At 43.9% G+C, this 24478-nt stretch overlaps 1 protein-coding gene across 4 annotated transcripts in view; it reads right to left on the bottom strand.

Moving 5' to 3' along the window:
* The window catches only part of AGBL1 (AGBL carboxypeptidase 1), a 420669-nt gene that overhangs the window by 248207 nt on the left and 147984 nt on the right, over positions 1-24478 (bottom strand). For all 4 annotated transcript variants that reach the window (XM_081888461.1, XM_081888462.1, XM_081888463.1 and 1 more), the window contains one exon: positions 20568-20748. In XM_081888461.1, the coding sequence (XP_081744587.1) occupies positions 20568-20748 (181 nt within the window). The remainder of the gene's footprint in view (positions 1-20567; positions 20749-24478) is intronic.

Genomic DNA, 24478 nt, shown 5'->3' with positions numbered 1-24478 from the left:
AAATGGTGTGTGTGCACCATGTCTTATGATCAATCATGTGGAGTGGGGCTTTCCTAGGCACCCCCAAGTTGGCAGCCGTGGTCTGGACAGCTGCAGCTACAGAGTCTTCACTCCCTCCAGTGCTTCTGAACATTGTCTCCAATGTGGCGACTTTCTGCCAAGCTGCACTGGAATCCAGAGGCTGGATTCTGGAACAGGGATGGGGAAGAAATTGGCTTGATTCATATTTTAATCCAACTCTCCCTAGCTTGCACTTCCCAGAACCAATATGCAAATGAAGACATGGCTTTCTTTTGAAATTCTTGCTTCTCTGAATTTTGAAATGTGGTGCTCCAACCACAAAATGGAAGCAAAAGTTATATATTGGGGAAAGTATCCGCAGAAAGTGCACATAGCACTAAAACTAATATTCAAAAATATCAAGGGAAACTTTGCATTTTCAACAGGTCTTTTGAGTGAGAAATTTATCCATCTTGTAAAGATAAAGGGACCCCTGGTCGTTAGGTCCAGTCGCAGACAACTCTGGGGTAGTGGCACTCATCTCACTTTACTGGCCAAGGGAGCCAGCATACAACTTCCAGGTCATGTGGCCAGCATGACTAAGCCACTTCTGGCGAACCAGAGCAGTGCACGGAAACGCCGTTTACTTTTCCGCCAGAGCGGTATCTATTTATCTACTTGTACTTTGACATGCTGTCGAACTGCTAGGTTGGCAGGAGCAGGGACCGAATAATGGGAGCTCACCCCGTTGTGGGGGGTCTCAAATTGTTTTTGCTTCTGGCAATGTTTATAACATCTGAAATTGTTCAGAACATTTTTAATCGTTTTCCTTTTACATGCGAAAGTGTTCTCTCAGTTACCTTTTTAACTGTTATAACTGTTTTCATATATATGAAATTGTGCCGTTTGTGTAATGGTTTTTATTGTATATGCATTTCTACTGCAAAATTGCTTTGACATCTTTTGTGGCAAACAGACCATAAATGGGGGTAGGGGTGTGTCTTTCCTTAAAACAATGTATATGTTCGCCAAAAGCTCCATACAAAAAATTATGTATTTCTTTAATTTCATTCGTGTACATTGCAAACTGATAAGGAAATGGGGTGAAGTAAAGGGGGGGTGAGAAACTAAGATTGAAATGAAGATGGTGGCTGCAGCAGCCTCACCTCAGCAGCCAATTTCTCCCCTCAGCACTGAGCACCTTGCAGTGCTGAGAGAGGATCCAGGCACTGAATATTTGCTTTTCCCCCAAGACTTCCACACCTCACCATTATCCCTCACCAGCGCCTGTCCTTGTCGCTTCCCATACCCACCACCCACTGAGATAACTGGAGAGGGGGTCAAAGAGTGATGCCTCAGGATGGCAAAGAAATTCAATTCAGTTCATAGCTAAAGCAAACTTAACAAATTTGCGCTTTCTGAAATAATAGGAGGACCGAGCCGCAGGCACCCTTCAAAATTGACACTTCTCCAAATTTTGCAATGCAGTTCTCCAGCCAAGTAGCGGGTACAAAATAATTGAAAATAAGAACATTGGGGGGGGGGAGCCTTGTAGTCAACCAGTGTGTGAGGGAAATACCAGGAGAGGAATGCGGAGAAGTGAAAACAAATGGAGTCAAAAGGGATGGAAAGTAGTGAAGGAAAGCACTGAGCAAGTGATTAGTTCTGACCTATGGTGATGAAATGGGGAGGAAACTGAAGCAGATTGAGAGATGACAGGATGGGGGAAAGAGAACATTGTTGGTAGGTGGGTGGGTGTGGAAGGGAGGGAGGGAGGAGGGAGGAAGAGGAGGAGGAGGGAGGAAGAGGAGGAGACAGCCCTGCAAATTCTGCTCATGTTTGGCTCTGGCTCCACCCAAAGAAAGGTCCCCAACTCCTGCTCTAACAGAAGGGATTCCCTGTGCAACAATGTGCATCAGTTACTGGATGTGGGGTAGCTGTAATTTTAGGATGTGATTATATCATGATTTTAAGCTGCTATTCTTTTCCAATTTTTCCCCTATTGTGTACTGCACAATTGTAGTTTTCTATTATCTATGTTGTGTATGCCATCATGCTCCTAAATATATATTTTTTTAAAGGGCACAAAATCCAAACAAATAAATAAACAAACGGGGCCACCACGTTGTGCCTACAATGTGAGCTTTGGTTTTCGCAGGCTCTCCGCGGCTTGTCTGGGTGGGTGGTCCCTTCCTTCATCACCCTCTCCTCCACTCACCACTCATCATGGCAGGAAAGAGGAAGCCGGCATGATGGATCACAGAAGCCCCTTGACATATTGTGTCATTTATCACACAACAGCTTCCCGTCCTGCTAAGGGGGCCTCGTCCATATGTCAACGTCGGCTTCTGCGCCACCCCAATGCATCAGAGGGAAATGTTTGAATATGGAGCAGAGCAATTCCTCAAGCTTGTCTCAGCATAGATCCCCACATACGTCTAGTCCCTTCCTGAGTTTGTCTTTGGTGCTTATTTATTTAATTAGCACACAAACGCATACACACAGTTCTTGTGCTTCTATTAAACAAAGCGATCACGTGAAGACAGCAGATGGATGAAATCAGCTAAAAGTCACGAGGCCCTGGGAGAGAGGCAAATATAGCTGAGTTTAAGGATGATGCACATATTTGGGATAGATTGTCTGTTTGTTTGGGATATTGCACACCTAAGGCAAAATTTGCTGTTCCATATAAGTGTGCCAGACAGGGGATAAGTGTGCCAAACAGGCAGCAGGTTTTCTACATTGTTGTTCTGTCTGCAAAAATAAAAGTAGTGGCATAATTGTGCAGCTGCTATGTTCAGAACTCAACCCGTGATTTAGATCTACATTAAATTTAAACTGCATGCTTGTGAAAGGGTGATACAGTGGTACCTCGGGTTAAGTACTTAATTCGTTCCGGAGGTCTGTTCTTAACCTGAAACTGTTCTTAACCTGAAGCACCACTTTAGCGAATGGGGCCTCCTGCTGCTGCTGCGCCACCGGAGCATGATTTCTGTTCTCATTCTGAATCAAAGGCCTTAACCCGAGGTACTATTTATGGGTTAGCGGAGTCTGTAACCTGAAACGTATGTAACCTGAAGCGTATGTAACCCGAGGTATCACTGTATAATGCAAAATGGTACATAAAAATACACATATGATGGGCAACACTGATCTGCTTTGGGTGGGGAGTGGTTCATTTCTGCTTTGCAGGATAAGCATCCCAAACGTGTGATGGTACCAGCTTCCAAAATGGAAGAAAACTGAGAAATGTTCTCCCCTGCTTCTTTCCAGTAAAGTGTTCCCCAACACTGTCCTGTTGGCTGCTGAGGCTTCCTGATCTGGGGAGGGGGGAGGAGAGGCTTATGGGAGGAGGAACCTCATAAAGTTTTCTTCTGGGCTTTGGTTAAAGTGCTGGCACCCAGGAAGGCTGCAGAGTGCAGACCTCTGATGATAAGGTTTGTAGAATGAATGAAAGGATCCTAACAAACACCCATTTGGCCATCTCAAAGGTAAGGAAAACAGAGTAAAAAATAAAATAAAAACCCAACATACAACCTAGTAGGATGTCATCCCCCCCGCCCCCCCCCAAAAAATTCTCTTTCCTTTGGTAATTTTTGAATGCAATTTCTTTTCTCATTGATCGATGGAGAATGGTCGAAAAAATGCTGGCAAAAGATTCAGCACAGTGCTCATGAAAACCTGTACTTATTCCTGACAAAAATTGCATTACATTTTTTAAAAAACACATTATTTTTTTAAAAAATAAATAAAATGGTTTTCCAATTACAAAATTGATATTAGAAATATGAAGCAACAACCAGCCAAAATGAAGCATTTTAAAACCCCATTAAATTTCATGGCAGGGACTGAAGCTCTTTTTTGTTACCATTTCCCACCAGCAGAATCAGCAGAATTTTACAGTGTTTCAGCCTGACTGGATCCCACACCGCCCTTGGTTACTTTTACTGTGCAGCTCTCCTCCCGCCTAAATAAGCAAAATTTCTGTTTCATAAACATGTAATGTGTCTGCAAAAGGAATCATGGGCAATTTATGCCTGGAAAATTGGCCAATAAAGTTTTATGGCACCAGGTTCCTATTGCTTCTTTTAATATGAGGAGATCTGAAATTAATTCCTTCCTAGGCAAAGAGTTATAACCCCAGCTCTTCAGGTCCAGACCCACCCTTATGAAAACCCCCATGCTGACTTCTTTTGAAGATGATAATTTTTCTGTTTGCACAGTATGCCCTCTATAGGCAAAATCTTTCAAAGGGATAAAAGGAAGCAAAAGAAAATGAAATCCCAACAAAAATCAAAACCTGATGGAATCTTGACATTTCCCCAGCATTCTGTGTTCTATAGAACGTGCAATGAAATCCATATACAGTAGCACCCTGGAAGTTGAATGGAATCCGTTCCAGAAGTCCGTTCAACTTCCAAAACAATTGAAAACCAAAGTGTGGCTTCTGATTGGCTGCAGGAAGCTCGTGCAGCCAATTGGAAGCCACGGAAGCCCTGCTGGACGTTTGACTTCCAAAAATAGTTCTCAAACCGGAACAGGGGTTGAGGCATTTGGGAGCCAAAATGTTTGGGAACTAAGCTATTCGACTTCCAAGGTATGACTGTATAAGTACACTTTCCTTTTATTCTAGTAGAGCAATCCATATTAGAGTCATTGAACAAGTTGCTTTTTTGTGCCAAATGAATTGTTTTACATTTTCAAGCTCAAATAATTGCTGTGCTGGGCCTGTGAGGAAAATTGTATCAGGGGTGCTATATCACAAGGATTATGTGCCCCCAATAATTTGCACCACTGGAGAGAAAAAGGAATTTTAAACCAAGTTACTTTATGTATTTACATACTAGTAAAATTGGCTTGCATTTAGCTTAGTTGACTCCTTTATGAGATAAACTGTTATATGGTGCTAACTCATAAACAGTTATGAGATTTGGCTTTTCAGAGGCAGAAAACACCTTAAACGTTGTGGGTAATGATTTAGGACGGATGTGTTTCCAGTTTTGTTCAGCCTTCAGGCTGTGTGCCAAATTTCTAGCTCATGGGGAAAGACCTTAACAATTTTGATTAGTGATGAGCAAATTTCCCTCATCCCAAATTGTAATCAGTTTGCCAATTACGAACACAGTCTGAGAATGCTGGAGAGGGAGAATTGGTGGGAGGTTGCCCCTCCCTTCTTGGAATTCCAAAGTGTCTTTTAATTTTTTTGCACATGTGCATGCTAAAAGTTTATCATGCTTGAGAATTATAGGATGGGATGGAGAAGGAGTTGAATTGACTGAGATAACCATGGGATGCTCTCTTTCTGTTCCCACATGTTGTATGTTACAGTGCCTTGCCCTATTTTTCAGTTTTTAAAAGCAATTTGTTTGGTTAAAAACAACAACAACAATTAGGTGTTTTGTTGTTCATGATGTGTCAAGCCTGAATCTGTGTTAGCCATGGCGTGCAGGTCAGACCTGTGCCATGTGGACCAGAGGTGGGAATAGAAGAGAGATTTGCATTTAAAGGCAAACCTACCAAATTTGTAGTTTCCAAAATAATATGCAGCCCAAAACACAGCCACCCTTCACAGTTTGCACTTCTCTGAATTTTGCAATTAGCTTCTCCTGCCAAATGATGTGTGCAAAAATGCATACATGGGGTTAAGTGTGCATAAAAATCCATATATTGGTGAAAACAGCACATACAAAATGCATTACATAAGAGTGAAATGTTCCACAAAAATGTATATATTTAGCAAAATTGCATACTAACATGTATATTAGGAGAAATTTGCACTAAAATACTGGCGAATGTGGAGAACTGAAGAATGGGAAAATGAGAGAACTGAAATTGATAGGTTTGTCCATCTCCAGTCAGAGATGCTGTCATGGACAAGCCAAAGGGTCAGATACTGGGTTGGGTAGATGAAATGAGGTGAAGCTCTGCAAGATAGGTATGAATCAAAGTAAAGTAAAGATGCATCTGCTACCCACTTGCTCAGACTGCCAGACCTACTACTATTACTATTACTTATTGTGTTTAATGACATTGCAGTGCCAAGGAAAGACCCTAGTAACACCCTCTATTGTCCATTGTATTACAGTGGTACCTCGGGTTAAGAACTTAATTCGTTCTGGAGGCCCGTTCTTAACCTGAAACTGTTCTTAACCTGAAGCACCACTTTAGCTAATGGGGCCTCCCGCTGCCACCACGTGACTACTGCACAATTTCTGTTCTCATCCTAAAGCAAAGTTCTTAACCCGAGGTACTATTTCTGGGTTAGGGGAGTCTGTAACTTGAAGCATCTGTAACCTGAGGCGTTTATAACCCGAGGTACCACTGTATTACACTTCACCCAGAGCCTTTCACCAAGTCTAGCATCTCTCACAAGCCTGCACAATAACTCCAATACTGAGCTCCAGAAATTCCTAACCCAAATGGTAGCCTCCACATGCAAATTTTTAATGCCCAAATCACTAAACCTATGAAGGCTGTGTTTCAGATTCTGTATTATTTCATAAAGTGTGGGTGAGGTACATCCACCTTTAAATGTGAACTGAATCAAATTTCTTCCAGCCACCTATCCCTAAATCCAGACTCATGTTTTATCTTTTTTTTTAAAAGGTCACATTTACATGATTCATGCCTGGCCCTTGAAGCATACATGTGCAGGTTTGTTGTTGTTTTTCTAATCTGGAAATTCCAGCTAAATTGATTGCTTGAGTCAGGAATCATTAGCCCTTTTAAAAAGTTCAAGGCAATTTCAGCAATCAGTCAATGTGCAACAGTTGCTGCAGCTGCCTCTGTTAGTGCTTTGCCCAAGAAATGCAGATGGCACAGTGCAAAAATAGGTGCATAATTTTGTGTTGTTCTCAGTTCAGATCAGAAGCATCCCGCAAGCCTGGGGCGTTCGGCTTGTCATTTAGACGGCATGTCTGCCATGTTTCAATTTCAACAGCATCAGGGTTACTTTAGGGTCAAATATTTTTAATGTGAGGGGCGCGGGTGGCGCTGTGGGTAAAACCTCAGTGCCTAGGGGTTGCCGATCGCATGGTCGGCAGTTCGAATCCCCGAGGCGGGGTGAGCTCCCGTCTTTCGGTCCCAGCTCCTGCCCACCTAGCAGTTCGAAAGCACCCCTAAGTGCAAGTAGATAAATAGGTACCGCTTTATAGCGGGAAGGTAAACGGTGTCTCCGTGTGCTGCACTGGTGTTGGCTCGCCAGAGCAGCTTCGTTGCGCTGGCCACGTGACCCGGAAGTGTCTCCGGACAGCACTGGCCCCCGGCCTCTTAAGTGAGATGGGCACACAACCCTAGAGTCGGACACGACTGGCCCATACGGGCAGGGATACCTTTATTTTTAATGTGGAAGGGGAAGCCAGTCACCACTGAACAACTAAAAATAGATGTAGGTGACCTGAATTTGTCCTGGTTGAGGGAGCACCAGCTCTCCCATATTATGAAGGATGCTATTGCAAAAAATTAGCTATTTGGGCATTGGCAAGTTTCAAATGAACCGTATTTGGGACCAGGCAGGAATTTTCCACCTGACAAAATGGCTCTTGCCTTGTGGTTTTGCATACCTAATAGCAATAGTCACAACTCTCATGGTTCAGGCATTGCGTAAGCCTTAGTCTTGGTGTCAGTTTCTCAGATCATGTGGTTGACTGTGCATATAAGGGATAAGGTGATCCTACAGGTAAACTGGCCCTAAGCTGTTAAAGGCTTTGTCTACTAATATTAACCCACTGAACTTGGGCCAGTAACAAAACAGCAACTAGGGTGCCCCCTCTGCATACTTCCCTCTGAAACAACCAAACATTCCCCTATAGGGTTGTTGAAATCAGCCCTACTGGCAATACCACATCATGTGGACTTGCTAATGTTCTCCAAAACCATGCACTACCTGCTATCGACCATCTTTCCCCAAAACACACCCAAAACTAGGAACATGGGGTACCTTGGCAATGTTTTTCATTAGGCAGAAGCATCTGTCACTAGGAGGTTTAAACGTAAGATTTTAGCGAAATCGGCCTTCCCCGCAATGCAAATTGCTTACTTCTCCAATCTCCTTTTTGGTAGCCATGGAAAATGATTGCTCCAAATCCTTCATATAACAACGCCATTATATACCTGAAAACAGTCATCATCTCCTTCCCCAATCTTCTCAAAATTTAAAAACCTATCCAATACCCCTCCTGCTCCCCCTTGTGTTGTTGCTGGTGAAAACCTTCCATTATTTTCATTATCTACCTCTGAACCCACTCCAATTTATCATCATTTTTTATGTGAGAAAAGTCTCCAAATTGAACACCAGAGTCTTTTCCCCCCTCCCCTGATGTTCTTTCATGTTCTTTTGGGGTTGTTTCACATCAAAGCAAAACATTGGCTCAGCATCCGTAACAAGCATTTGCTGCCTTCAAGATAAACTGATAATACTGCTTGCCCTATGCTGAGGAGACCAAAGGCAGCATCAAAATCTGTCTTGAAGAAATGGGCCCTTTTTTGAAGTGTGCTAACTGCTGCCAGAAAAGGTAGAGCATAGTGGGCTGGCCCTACCATTAGGCCAGGGATAAAGAGCATTAGGCCTATAGGTCAAATGCACCCCTCCAATGCGGGGTCCAAGCTTCTCCAGTTGGTTCTCAGAATTCTCCCCAGGCCACACCTCACAGGCCATATCCTCCTCAAATGCCGGGGAAGTATTTTGGAGTCAAAGGTCTGTGAACTGTGAACTGGAGTAAAAGGTCTGTTTAGATCTGGTATCCAAAACATTTTTTTCCCCGGTTCAGAATTAAGCCTTTTGCACTTGACTCTGATTCTTGGGGTTCCAGCAGAAGCACAAAGTAGATCTTGCAGACCCTCCAAGTGTCCCTATTTCTCAAGGATGTCCCTGATTTAGAGAAGCCATCCCAATTTCTTATTTGATCCTGTAATGTCCCACATTTTCTTAGGATGTCCCTCTTTTCATTGGAGAAATGTTGGAGTATATGGAGTTATCCAACCTCTGAGCTGTCTGAAGGGAATCCTGTATAGGGAAGGGTGTTTTTTTCATGCTTAATGTTTTATTATGCTTTTATATTATGATGGAAGCTGTCAAGAGTGGCTGGAGCAACCCAGTAACATGTGTGGGGTATAAATAGTAAAATTATCATTATGGAATGGGACATCCCTGTTTTCATCAGAGAAATGTTGGAGGGTATGGATCTTGCAAACCTGAAGCCTGCCCACCTCTGGTGTCCATCACCTTCCAATCCCCATTTACAAACACCAGCATCCATAATAACCAGAAAACAACTCAGTTTATCCCCAACTTTCTTCCTCAGGACTTCCTTCTCCAGCCCAGGGAGTCAAAATTTATACAAGACATTTTGGAACCTGAGGCAAACCACAAAATGGGGCCTGCTTCCCGACCAGAGAAGAAGGGTGAATGAAGGTCTACTGCCCCTATGGGTCTTCCCACTGGGGCAGTTCACTCACTTTGCCTCATGGGTGGGCCAACCCTGCAATCTCTTACAGCCTTCCCAATAGGGGTCTTCACTCTGTTTACGGTATGTTTTAACAGATAGAATAACGAATGAACAAGCTGCATATGTTCATTCATTTTTATGGGAGTCAGCAAATGTGAATTTGGATGAATCACATGAACTGGATGAAAATATATTAGTCCATTCATTTTTAATTGCTTTGCAATGGAGGTTTTGTTTTGCATTGAAGAAATGGGCTAGGATGTGTACAGCTCCCAGGGATGAAATTGACCAGAGTGAAAAGCTCTGTTTAATTTAGATAGCAGATAGGCTGCAACCCTAGCATTGGAATGTAGGAAGTTGCCTTATATAGAATTGCATGAAAACCAATTTAATTGCAGACACAGAGCCTTCAGTCCAGATTGGGGGGGATTGAAAGCTGTACTGGGAATTGGCGGTGGGGGCTACTCTCAAAGGCTGGACTACTCAATTAAAGTCCCGTGAAATTTGTGCTTAGAAAGCTGCATAATCACGGTTGCAAATTGCATGGGGAAACTGCATGGCAGGCTCCCCAGTGTAGCCCTTTGCACTCCAATGCATGGAGGGAGGTGGGGGGGGGGTCAGGTGACAGAAGGGGTGGGATAAGTGAGAATGTTCCTGCTCTCCTGTCATCACAAGAGGCCTTTAATATCTGAATTAATTTTGGATCTGTGCAACTTTTAAAATGGTTGATACAATGAATATTGTTTGTGTTATCCACCTGAAATTTGGTGGGTTAGCAATGTGTGGGTGGTGGAATTGGCTATAGAATGCCTCTACTGGCTCCCAGGCACAGTTTCTGGGCACAATTCAAAGTGTTGGTGCTGACCTTTAAAGCCCTAAATGGCCTCGGTCCAGTATACCTGAAGGAGCGTCTCCACCCCCATCGTCCAGCCTGGACACTGAGGTCCAACGCCAAGGGCCTTCTGGCAGTTCCCTCCCTGCAAGAAGAGAAGTTACAGGGAACCAGGCAGAGGGCCTTCTCAGTAGTGGTGCCCGCCCTGTGGAATGTCCTCCCACCAGATGTCAAAGAAATAATTTTAGAAGAAATCTGAAGGCAGCCCTGTTTAGGGAAGCTTTTAATATTTTATGCTTTATCTTGTTTTTAATATTTGGCTGAGAAGACCCGACCAGATGGGCAGGGTATAAGCAATAAATTATTATTATTATTATTATTATTATTATTATTATTATTATTATTAGCAATCATTATCATCATTATCAATCATTATCATCATCTAAATTTCATGTCATTAAGATTGCAAACATAGAACTTTCAGGCAGCAGAACACTGGCTAGATATTCCATTGAAATCAATGGAGAAATGGGTGAAGTTCCAAAGAATGGGAAATGAAGCAAATACTGTATGTAAGAATTCCTCAAGCAGGACCGGAGCAAGGCAACAGCACTCTCCCCACTTGTAATTCCCAGAAAGTGGTATTCGGTAGCATACAGTCTCCAAAAGAGCTGCTGAGGGCTCTCCTCATTCTCCAAAGAAACTGTGTACAGCCAGAGTTTCCCAGTGGGTATCTGGCTGGTTCATGCTATATTGTAAGGACCTTGGGGGACATGGGTGGTGCTTTGGTCTAAACAACCGAGCCACTTGGGCTTGCTGATCGGTAGCTCAGTGGTTTGAATCCCCGCAACAGGGTGAGCTCCTGTTGCTCTGTCCCAGCTCCTGCCAACCTAGCAGTTCGAAAGCATGCCAGTGCAAGTAGATAAATAGGTACCACTGTGGCGGGAAGGTAAATGGTGTTTCTGTGAGCTCTAGCACTCATCACAGTCCTCTGTGTGCCAGTAGCGGTTTGGTCCTGCAGACCACATGATCCGGAAAACTGTCTGTGGACAAACGCCGGCTCCCTCGGCCTGAAAGTGAGATGAGCGCCGCAACCCCATAGTCACCTTTGATTAGACTTCACTGGCCCACCTTTTACCTTATAAGGACCTTGGGCATGAACCTTGAGTTCTGAGCTATTCCAGCCAGGAACAGATTATGTGCAATGAGTGGCACTGGGGAAACGCAAGAAATAAGTGCTTGTTTCCCTGCCACAGTCATGAAAGTGCACAACGCATAGTGGAAAAGCAGAAGGGAAGGGGGTAAATGGGACATGCTGAGGTCTTGGAATGTCTCAGGGAGGCAGCTCAAAGTGCAGAGAGGCTCAGCGCAATAAGAGCAGCTGGTGTTGAGTGATGGGGCAGCAATGTGGCCTCTTCCAAAGGCCCAGGGATACATGGAGATGAGAGATGGGCATGTTGCCACCATGGTGACACCTGGCCGCTAATTAGCCATCATCCCTCTCTCCCTCCTCACCAGCGTGGCACACCGTACACCCTGAGCAAATTACATTTTTTAAAAAAAGAAATGAAAGGAAACTAAAACACAACAAAGCAAAACCCTACTGCAATCTCTCCCCGGCGACCCCTTTCTTCAGCTCTTCTCTCGCCCTTTTATTTATTGTAATTACTTTAGTAATAAGATTTGTTTTCCTTGTTATTATATATATTACCGCGCAGGGCAACAACGAAAACAACAGCAGCGGAAAATAACAATGACTGGGAAGAATTATGCATTTTATTTATCTCTGTGGCCATTATGGGGCCACTGAGCAAGGGAAAGCGGGGAGGGAAGCTGGAGCAAATGCGGATGGGAGGGAGCAGTTGGGGGAAGCTGTAAATAGAGAAGCAAACACATTCCTGGGGAGCAAAGATGTATGGGAGTGCATTTGCCAAGGAGGAAACAGTGGTGCTAAATGAAGCCAGCTCATAATTCATGCAGCAAGGCAGCTCTGGCAGATAAAGGATGGAATAAATAACGCTCTGGAAGAGTGAAGGCAAGTGGAAGAGTTCTTGTGGCCCACGAGAAGAGAGGATGGCAATTTGCAAGGCCTGGATTTCAAAACCAGTGCTGGGATTCTGGTACCTCGGGGTGTGTTTTTTCCTTCTCTCTGCAACGGCGGCTGTTTTTCGCACATTAAATGTGCATTTGTTACTTTTACACTGCACAAGGCCGTGATGTTATATTATATGAAGTTTTATTTAGATACCACTTTTTTGGCCCAGAGGCCCCAAAGCGGCGAACAATATATTGCTGCATACAATGAAAGTGCAATGCATCAAAACGATAGCAAACAGCAAAATGGGCAGATATCTGCCAATCACATTTGGGAGCTGCCTTCATGCTCTCACTGCAGTTGCAGCTATCTAGCATTCCTACTTCCTCTCTTCCAGTCTCCCTGCTTTCCTGTAGTGTCAATATATCCTCAAGTGTTTGGGTTGGGAAAGGGAACAGAAATGGGGGCAGCTGGGAAAGACGAAGAGGATCTGCAGGAATCTTTCACTTTGATTCCATGTATTCCTCTGTCAACTCCAAGTCTGATCAATGATTCTGCAGCTCTGAATCATTTTTAATTTAATACTTCTGGGAAGAGGGTTAAAAAAAAATTCAATCAAACATGGGCACAGTTGGCGAGCAGTGGGAATTAGCATTTGGCAGCGTTCATTATTGCTGTTTATGATGAAATAAATTAGGAGGGTTGTTGTTTTTTTACTGATGCAATTAATAACCCTAAATTTAGGTATCATAAATAACAATATTTATCTGGACCTACCGTGTCTGGGAAAGACTAGCCAAGAGCTCAGAATGCCAGCAGTTTAGGATTGGATCTTGCACAAGTGATGTGGCCCAGGCATTTCTTGGCGTGACATTAAGAGAGTGTGCCAGTAAAAAAAAGTGAGCAGCTGAGAATAGGGATGTTGGAGAATTCCAATGAAAACAGAAACAGGAGCAGAAATTGCTGATGTTCACTTATTCATCCCATGTCTGGAAAGGAAATCAATCCAGAGAATAGGATTGATATTCGCTGCTGCTGTTGCCTTCAGTCTGCAAACGATACGTACTTGAATACTCCTCCCCACCACACCCCATTTGTATTGTGTTTCCTTTGCACTGAAATGAACGAGGTGGAATAATGTAAGGACAACATAAGGTAAAGGTAAAGGGACCCCTGACCATTAGGTCCAGTCGTGACCGACTGGGGATGCGGCTCTCATCTCACTTTACTGGCCAAGGGAGCCAGCGTACAGCTTCCAGGTCATGTGGCCAGCATGACTAAGCCGCTTCTGGCGAACCAGAGCAGCGCACAGAAACACCGTTTACCTTCCCGCCAGAGCAGTACCTATTTATCTACTTGCATTTTGACGTGCTTTCGAACTGCTAGGTTGGCAGGAGCAGGGACCGAGCAACAGGAGCTCACCCCATCACAGGGATTAAAACCGCCAACCTTCTGATTGGCAAGTCCTAGGCTTACATAATTAATTAGGTAAATTATATAAATTACACAATTTCACCACAGCAAACAGCGAGACAAATAACACGGTTTTCTGTGGAAGCTGAACTGCAGGGGAACGGAAACGGCACTACAGTGGTACCTTGGATCCCAAACGCCTTGCGAGTCAAACGTTTTGGCTCCCGAACGCCATAAACCTGGACGGATGTGAGTGTTCCAGTTTGCGAATATTCGTTGGAAGCCGAACGTTCAACAGGGCCTCCATGGTTTCCAGCTGGCCGCAGGAGCTTTCTGCAGTCAATCGGAAGCTGCAGCCTTGGTTTCTGGACGTTTTGTAAGTCAAACGGACTTCTGGAATGGATTCCGTTCGACTTCTAAGGTACAAATGGACATGCAATGAATACAGTGGAGGATGGAAAATGGTGCCTCCTTGCATCCCTAGCTGAGAAGGTGCTGCAACTCTATTTCTGCTGACCATGGGTACATGTGTCAGCTGAATTGAATGTGCGAGAGGACTGAAGCAGCACCCTGCTGATGGCGGCTGTGGGAGGAGACCATGCTGCCACCATATTTGGCTCCCCCCTGTCTCCTCCCAACATCCAGATGTTGCGCATGCGATGTCAGGATGTCGCACACATGTGACATCATAGGAGACATTCCCCCTTCCCCAACGCCCTCGCAAGCTTCAGCCCTGCCATCACAACTCCGTAATTTAACTCTACATTATGTGAATAAGTACTTTCTTGTTCTTGAATCATTTTTCAGCTTCAATGTATGTCCCAGATTTCTAAGTGTTCTAGTTGTAGGGCTATGGGAAATAGAGAAAAGCTTTCTGCTATCCACTATCTCCACACTATGCTTCAAAGAGGAGCAATGCGCTACCCCTCCATTTTATTTTTCAAGAAGGCTCTCTTATCCTTGAGTCAAACCATTGTTTCATATAGCTCCAGACTACAGATGGGGAAGAAATGTGTTCGGTTCCCATTTTAATAAGAACCTCCCTAATTTGCACTTCCCAAAGAGAATGCAGCCATCCTTTGAAATGTGCATTTCTCTGAATGTTTGTGATGCTGTTGCAATACAAAGAAGCATATATTTGGGGAAAGTGCACACGCAGATTGATATAGTGGCGAAAGTAATGTACAAAAATGCACTGTATCAGAGGAAGTGCCTTGCAAAATAATATCAATATTAGGCAAAATTGCAAGCAAGCTGGGATTTCATTCTTACCATGTGGTGAAGAAGTCCTTATTACAAGCCAATAGAAAGATTGCTTCATTAGCAAGGGGTTACAGTATAGCCCTAGCTCAGTATACTGGTGTACAATAGGTACAAACTAGGTAACACCCTTCCTGGAGACAACAGCCTAGAGGTGTCAAACTTTGTCACTTCCCCCACCTCCTTGCACATTGGCATCGCACGTGACTGAGGAACTTATCTGCAAGAAACATAGTTCAGTTTTTTGCCCGGCAGATGCAATCATCCCTGTGTATTGTACACTTATTGTTACCTTCCCTTGGCTTAATTGCACCTTTCTTTTTCAGCCAGTGCAATGCAGATTCAAATCCCTGTTATACAGAGCATATTCAACAGACTTAAGTGCAGAACAGCTTGTCCTTGGGACTCAGCTATACAGCTGCAAATAAAACGTGTTAAGTGTGTTTTAAGTGCAATATACAACATGACACTAGATGGCGATGGTGAGTCTTATGCAAAAGTAGATGTACAGTCATACCTTGGAAGTCAAATGGAATCCGTTCTGGAAGTCCGTTCGAATTCCAAAATGTTTGGAAACCAAAGCACAGCTTCTGGTTGGCTGCAGGAAGTCCTCCCTGGAAGCTCCATTGAACGTTTGGGTTCCAAAGAATGTTTGCAAACCAGAACACATGCTTCCGGGTTTGCAGCGTTCGGGATCCAAAACGTCCAAGGCATTCGGGATCCAAGGTACGGCTGTACAGTGGTACCTCGGGTTACATACTCTTCAGGTTACACACGCTTCAGGTTACAGACTCCACTAACCCAGAAATAGTACCTCAGGTTAAGAAATTTGCTTTAGGGTTAGAACAGAAATTGCGCAGTGGTGGCGGCACGGCAGCAGTGGGAGGCCCCATTAGCTAAAGTGGTGCTTCAGGTTAAGAACAGTTTCAGGTTAAGAACAGACCTCCAGAACAAATTAAGTACTTAACCTGAGGTACCACTGTGTTTTTAAAAAATGCTTTTATAAAAAAGCATTTTCAGAGTGGTTTTTATATGTGTCTAGATTCCGCAGAGACATCACCTTGCCAACAAAGGTCCTTATAGTTAAAGCTATGGTTTTCCCAGTAGTGATGTATGGAAGTGAGAGCTGGACCATAAAGAAGGATGATCACCAAAGAATTGATGCTTTTGAATTATGGTGCTGGAGGAGACTCTTGAGAGTCCCATGGACTGCAAGAAGATCAAACCTATCCATTCTGAAGGAAATCAGCCCTGAGTGCTCACTGGAAGAACAGATCCTGAAGCTGGGGCTCCAATACTTTGGCCACTTCATGAGAAGAGAAGACTCCCTGGAAAAGACCCTGATGTTGGGAAAGATGGAGGGCACAAGGAGAAGGGGACGGCAGAGGACGAGATGGTTGGACAGTGTTATCGAAGCTACTAACATGAGTTTGACCAAACTGCGGGAGGCAGTGGAAGACAGGAGTGCCTGGCATGCTCTGGTCCATGGGGTCATGAAGAGTCGGACACGACTAAATGACTAAACAACAACAACAACAAAGATTCCGTCCAAGTCACGTACCACTTTGTTTGTGAGAGTAGGTATGTAACATTCTCAAACCTGCTGCCTATCTGGGACACTTAACCACAACAGAAAACATGCAGCTGTTCTAATCAGAAGTGGGACACAGCATGGATATATTTGTTTCATTGCTTCCAGGGAGAATAAGCAGGGTAGGGGGATGTTCCCCACTTGAGCTCTATGCTGCACTAGTGTAATTACATCGCCGCCATCATGTTGGCCGTAGAAGTACATTTGCTTATAGCTTTCAGATCACATTAGCAAAAGCAGGCACCCGGGCCTGGTTTGTCTCGGGACTTCTTAAGCCTTCTGGAGCATGATCAGGGAAGGTCCTGTTGGGATGAGAGCTCTCCTCAACTGGGCAGGGTGTACACTGATGTGGCAGCCGATGTCTAGGCTGCTGGCAGGAACCCTTTCTAAATGCCACATATTGGTGCCTTATCTCTCTGACTGAGCAGGAAAGCTTTGGCACTTGCAGAACGAGCCACTTCAAAGCAATGCGGGGAGGGGGGAATCCCTCTCTAAATCAAGAAAGATGCTGAGATAAGTAGACGGAAGCAGCATCAATAGCACAGCTAAAGGGAGGGGGGGAGATTTATAGGGGCATCTGCGTGCGAGATGCAAAATCACTCTGCTCGTTAAAAAGTCAGATCCGAATGGGGATACTCAGAATAATCATCTTGTTCAGAATTGTCCTGGCTGGCTTCTTTATGAGCTTTCAAAGGAAAGGAGAAGATATTAATTTATACCAGCACTTTAAAGACAGTGAGTTGGAGAAAGTAGGCAGCAGGATTGGAAGGGCTCTGGAACACAGGGAGGAACTGAAACTGCTTGGCTTGTCACCAATGTTTTCAGGAGGTATGGTGGGGAAAAAGCTTCCCTCTCTCTTCAGAGCTTTTTCAGCACCTCTTTCAAAAGGTTGACTTATTGATTTATGCTGCCTTCATATCACGCCGCTTTCAGTAATGCCACTGCATAGCCAAACCTGATTGGCTGTGTGGCATTGTAACATCATCTTTTCATCATTTGACTCCTGGTCCTGGTGCGGTCCCTTCTCAGCTCATCCAGAAAGCAGCAGCAGCAACCAGAGGGAACAGTGGTATTTTAAAAGGTAATATTCAGAGCAGATGTCTTTGGCATGAAATCATCAGCTCACCACAACACCTCACCTAGGAGGGGTGGTGCAATGTTCCTCAAAGTTTTTCAAGGATAAGCCATCTGCCTTATTCTGATGTCTTGCCTACATGTCTTCTGCCCCTGCACCTCATTGCCCAGCTGTGGGATAAGCAGCCTGATGCTTATGTCTAATTAATGCATGAAGGGGTTAATACCACAGAGGAAGCTGTCCTGCCAGGCTTAGCTCACCTTCAGAGTGATTAGGTCAGTGATGGCCAAACTTGGCCCTCCAACTTTTTGGGGGACTACAGTTCCCATCATCCCTGACTACTGATCCTGTTAGCTAGGGATGGTGGGAGTTATAGTCACAAAACAGCTGGAGGGCCAAATTTGGCCATCACTGGAATAGGTAAACAAGACTTTGTTCCCCTCAATCCACCAGTAGAGCTCAGTGGTGAGGAGATCTGTGCTGATCGCGGCAGCTAAGACCACATGGCTTTCACAAGCCAATCTTTTGTTCCTATACCAATAATTTAGAAACTTTCACCACAGTAATTAAGTCAAGCTTTACTGCCTGTGCAACTTTTCTGAATGCTGTATGAAAAAGCACATGAAACAGACATTTGCAGAGTTTGTAAGTAAACCATTTTTATCTTACCAAATGTGTGGTCTTTTTTCTATGCTGGAGAAAGACGGAAACCTTAGATGGAACTCACAAGGGCATATTTCAAAGGTCTAACAGCTTAGATTTCCCCGCTTTACTTTGCTACATGTTTTGTGATTTTAAATCTCTCTCACCAAAGAGTACTTGTTTCAAACCTGGATCTTGACATCCAGGAATTCTCCTTTTATACCTATTTTTCCTTGCCACCAACACCAACCACATGTTTAACACACTCAAATCATTCTGGACAAATCCCAGATCAGCTTAATTCAGTTTGGGATCCAGACTGAAAATACACAGCTAAGGAGACAAAAACGAGAACACAGCAGCCTAATGGGGACTGAGTATGCCCAGTGCATATAGAATACAAAATGACTGGCGGGCGGGCGGGGGGGGGGGAGGCTGGGAGACCAGAGGAGGAAATGGAATAGAGCATCCTGGAAAAGGGCATGGCTGGCTGACAGGAACCTGAAACAGGAGGATTCCATATTGCCACATTTTGCTGCAACTCTCACTTGTGATATACAGTCATAGAAATGCAGGGAACGCTTTTGCTCCTCAAGGAACGCCCTTCTTTCCAAGAGTCAACTGGAAATTGCAAGAAAGGTCAGGTGTTCCCCCAGGCCTGTGTCTAGTGGAGATTTTAATTATGTGCAGTGATAATGGAAAGCTGGGAAAGCAAAAGGCGTTTGTCTGGCCCTCGACTTCTCAGGGACTGTGAGGTGTGTGTGTGTGTGTGTGTGTGAGAGAGAGAGAGAGAGAGAGAGAGAGAGAGAGAGAGAGAGAGAGAGAGAGAGAGAGAGAGAGAGAGAGAGATTTGAAAACCAGCTCAGGGCAATATCCCATTATTTCATTCAATAGGATCCTGAGCTACTCTCCCTTTCAGCTGTTGTATCAGTGCCACAGCGTGAAAGGTGTGAAGGAGAAGTGAAGCATTCTGAAAAATATGGAGAGACCAAAAAAATCAAAGCTTCCAATAAGCCCCTCTAAGGTAAACCTTTGCCCCTCCTTTCTATTTCAAAGGGAACTCACTTGAGAAACTCGATAAAGCACAGCTAAAAAAATTATTCTCTCTCTCTTTTTCCTTATCGTTTTGTTTTTTCTTAAGCTGCCAATTTGGTCCCAGCAAGACTCAGACCACCATGACACAAGAAGAAACCATTGAGTTTCTCAGGCACGGTTCCTGGGCACAAGGATTGGGGCACTACAAACAATTCTATACTTCCATCTGTGAAATACTGGAGGCCATGCAACTCAGAGCAGACCCATTGAAATTAATGGACCTTGTCAATTCATTCCTATGGTTCTACTCAGAGCAAAACTTAGCTGGTTCCAAACTTATTCATCCTTACTAAGCAGTAGACACTCACTGTGTTTAATGAGGATTTTTCTCTGAAGTAATTGTCCATAGAATTGTGGCCTTAAGTCAACTTAACATTCAGTCTGATTGAATAACTCATTAACAGCTGGTCGGGTGGTGGTATTATATTGTTTTTTTTAAATGTGGATTTTTTAAAGAAAAAAACCTGATGATCAATCAAGTTTCCTTCCCTTTAAAGGTTCTCCAACACTGATGTCATTGATGTAAATGATCAGCCTCTCATGACTCAAGCAATGTGTTTTAAGATAATTTCCCAAGCAACAAATGAGTCCCCCCCCCCCGTGTTCATCAGTCAAGAGAAACTGTTGTCTTCATTAAATACACTCACTATGTCACTTCCACTGAACTACTGTAAAATTTATGTTAATTGGCTAAATAACTGATTAATTGGTTAAAAGGTAGACAGTTAATTTACCCAGAAAATGCATTATTCGGTGAACAGCCTAATCAAATACAAACTTGGGAGAACCATCGTATTGATAAATGCATTCTATATTTAGGGAAGGGCAAGAAGCATAACCAGATCCAAGTCGCAACTGGACAAGGGCCCAAAGTTGTGTACCATTGACAGTGGTTTGAATAATATTGAAATATATAATATTTTAAATAAATAAAAAAATATGTTAAAATAGGAATCATATAGGGTTTGAATATGGGAGCTGGAAAGTTAAGAGGCTTAGCAAGGGCAGCCAACCAGGCAGCACCATATACCACTACAACTGCTCATTAACGTATCTCATACTAATAAGGATGTCCCTTGCTGCTGAACGCAGTAGCTGGAACTCACAACTCCATAGGCCTATTAATATGGCCAGCTTAATTGCTTGCTAGTAACTGCAACCCAAGCGATGTAACTCACTTGCCATTGATGACTCCATCTGGATTCAGCATGGGGATGACCTTGAAGATGAAGCATTGCCTCAGGAGATCTGCAATGGGGTCACTGCTGAGCAGGAACTCAAGTGTCCCCTTCATTACCCAGCTGGCATTGCTCTCACCCGGGTGGACCCTTGCCATGAGCACCACATAAGGACGGTCACCTAGAAAACACAGTGGGAGGGGTATTCTTTTAAAAAATGCTTTTTCCTGTTCTTCTCCCTCTCAGCTATTACTAGTACTACTACTACTACTACTACTACTACTACTAACATACAGTGGTACCTCAGGTTACATACGCTTCAGGTTACAGACTCCGCTAACCCAGAAATAGTGCTTCAGGTTAAGAACTTTGCTTCAGGATGAGAACAGAAATTGTGCTCCGGCAGCATGGCGGCAGCAGGAGGCCCCATTAGCTAAAGTGGTGCTTCAGGTTAAGAACAGTTTCAGGTTAAGTATAGACCTCCGGAACGAATTAAGTACTTAACCCGAGGTACCACTGTACAGTCATAACTTGGATCCCCAAAACACCTTGGCTCCTGAACAAATCGGCTCCCAAACAATCAAAACCCAGAAGTGAGTTTCCGGTTTGTGAACATTCTTTGGAACTCAAACATCCAATTGGGCTTCCATGGCTTCCGATTGGCTGTGGGAGCTTCCTGCAGCCAATCAGAAGCCGCACTTTGATTTCCGAACGTTTTGGTAGTCAAATGGACTTACAGAATATGGATTCTGTTCGACTTCCAAGGTACGACTGTATATCTGTCCCAATAAACTCATGGGAGCTTTATATTCTAAAATGGCACTAAATGAGACTTTCCCGTGAGACTTCTCTTCTGGGTGGAAAAAGAACAGTGCTTTCTGTTTTGGAGCACCAGTGGTCCACTGGCTTCGTTCATGTGGTCCACAGCATGTCTATGGAATTCAAATTGAAATGCCATAGAATAAAATACAAGAGATAAAAGTGGTGATACAAATACAACTAAAAACCATACAGCATCTAGCACAGAACACAGGCAGAAAAATTGTTAACTGGTCTGCCAAAACACTCAGCAATTTTCAAGTGGTTGGAGGGAGGAAATGGAGGAACCACTGGCTTTGACACCCAGAGCTGCTTTCTCCATTACTCTGTCAGGTTAAACAAACATGTAGCAAAAACACATGTGCCTGTAGTGGCCATCATTTCTGACAGCCACTACAGACAGATGTTGGCAGAGAATCAAGGCCTTCCAACCAATTTTGGCTTTGCATCACATTTGACAACATACCAGCTGTATTCTTTATTCTCTCTCTATTCTAGCCTGCAGCTGAGAAAGGGGGGAAAGTACAATCCACCAGAAAAAGCAAGGGAGAAAATTGGGCCATGCTGTGATTTGGGTCTCATATATGCAGTAGAATGATGAGGTCATGTTCTGGGATTGTAGAATGGATTGTACCAGTTGGAGACTATACAGGTGGGGAGTAGAATTTCCAATGTTCCTCCATGTTTTAAAAAACCCCACAAAAAACCTGCAAGGAAAGAAAACTGCACATGCATGTGCTGCTGTGGGGATCTTTGGCTCTCCAGATGTTGTTGGATTCCAACTCCCACCATCCCTGACCATGCTGGTTGGGGCTGGTGGGAGTTGTAGTCCAATAACATCTGGGGGTCATAGATTCCTCACCCCTGAACTAGTGCAGCCAGGGGAAATGCACCGTGTGTGTGTGTGTGTGTGTTCATAAAATTTATACACCAGTTCATTATAGTATACAAAAAAATAAATCAAGAAAATCAGGGAAAATTTACAACCCTACTTTAAAACATACAAAGGTTAAAATATTTAAATTATATGTCCACCTTTCAATAAAAGCAATTTTCAAGGCAGATTAAATTATAACACAAATAATTGAAAGAAATCGCAGCTTTAAAAATTCATAATATTTTTTTTAAAAGAAACTTTATGAACAGAAGTGAAAACAGTGAAATCAGAAGCAATCAAACCAACCCCCCCCCCCCCGCGATTCCAGTTTTCTGCTTATGGTGAGGTCAGCTGGCTTCTTTGACCTAGGCGAGCATGCAAAAATGTTGCTACTCCAACTCAAGTTTGAAGTGGTACACTACCTTTTAGATTTTAGATTTTGGAATGCTGTATTACTTTTACTGTTGTTAGCCGCTCTGAGCCCCGCTTCAGCTGGGGAGGGCAGGATATAAATAATAAAATAATTATTATTATTATTATTATTATTATTATTATTATTATTATTATTACCTTATTCCTTTCACTGCTTACTTAGATCCAGCCTTCTCTATTATCTCTAACAAGGAAAAGCTGCTAGGTAATGGGGGCATTCAGCTTGATGAGAGTGGGGGGCAAAGCACAACCTAGAAGAGGGCTCTCCAAGTACAGCCCCTTGTACTGGCTATCAGAGTCAGAGGCCACTACAGGAGCAATGAGACTTCAGCACATGTGGCCCCTTACAAAGAAATTAATGTGTGTGCTGGCCCATATCCGCTGTCTCAATTTAAACACCATTACTCACAGCTGCAAACACAATTCCAGGCACTCGCTTGTTCGAGTAATGAACAGCCACTTCTGATTCCGAGACCCTTTCAAAGTTTGCCAGTAAAAGTGGAAGGAGAATGAAATATCTTCTTTCTGAGAATGATGAGCGTTGACAATCTTGATCCCTAGCTGGCAACCCATCTGACAATTATATGATTTGGTGTGACACTCAATGAGAGATCGTTCCCCCCCCCCTTTGTGTGTGTGTGTGTGGAGGAAACAATTGATGGCACCACGCTGGTTCTGAGACTGTTTTGTCATGCTCAGCCAGATCACTTCAGAAAAATGTAAAGTTACATTCAGTTGCTTCGTGGGGTTTGGATTCGGAAGAGGCCCCAAGGGAAGTAGGACGAAGTAGGAACGATACTTCTCTCTTTTAAGAAGTGTCGAAAGCAAGAGCACTGTTGCAAAAGCTGCTTTTATGTCACGCCGTGGTGCTACTGTGTATCTCTCTGTCATCCATGGATTGTGGAATCATCTCACGCAAGGATGGAGAAACAGTTTTCAGCTCAAGGGTCACATTCCCCTCCTAAGACCACATGGCAGGGCCAGAGGCAAAATAGTCTATAACGGTGCGGGCCGATTGCAGAACAAATGAAGCCAGCATAAAGGAGATGGAAGCATGTCCAAGGGGTCTTGATATGAACCATGCACCTCTCTTCATCTGTCAAAGCCTGGAGAGTTTGCACTCACTGGGTGTTTCTGCATGAGTTGCTAGTTGTTGTTGTTTAGTCATTTAGTCATGTCCGCCTCTTCGTGACCCCATGGACCAGAGTACACCAGGCACTCCTGTCTTCCACTGCCTCCCGCAGTTTGGTCAAATTCATGTTAGTAGCTTCAAGAACACTGTCCAACCATCTCATCCTCTGCCGTCCCCTTCTCCTTGTGCCTTCCATCTTTCCCAACATCAGGGTCTTTTCCAGGGAGTCTTCTCTTCTCATGAGGTGACCAAAGTATTTCAGCCTCAGCTTCAGGATCTGTCCTTCCAGTGAGCACTCAGGGCTGATTTCCTTAAGAATGGATAGGTTTGATCTTCTTGCAGTCCATGGGACTCTCAAGAGTCTCCTCCAGCACCATAATTCAAAAGCATCAATTCTTCGACGATCAGCCTTCTTTATGGTCCAGCTCTCACTTCCATACAACACTACTGGGAAAACCATGGGTTTAACTATACGGACCTTTGTTGGCAATGTGATGCCTTTTTTAAGGTGCTGTCTAGGTTTGTCATTGCGTTGTCATTGAGTTGCTAGATTCGCCCCCTATTTGGAAGGCCTTTCCCAATGGGAAAGCAGCATTTAACAACATATGATTGATCAGCTACCTTTGGCTAGATGTTCCACAGGCCTGACCT

Source organism: Podarcis melisellensis, assembly GCF_964234715.1.
Source record: "Podarcis melisellensis genome assembly, chromosome: 14".
In the NCBI taxonomy this organism is placed as follows: domain Eukaryota; kingdom Metazoa; phylum Chordata; class Lepidosauria; order Squamata; family Lacertidae; genus Podarcis; species Podarcis melisellensis.
This window is presented reverse-complemented; position numbering and strand designations above follow the sequence as displayed.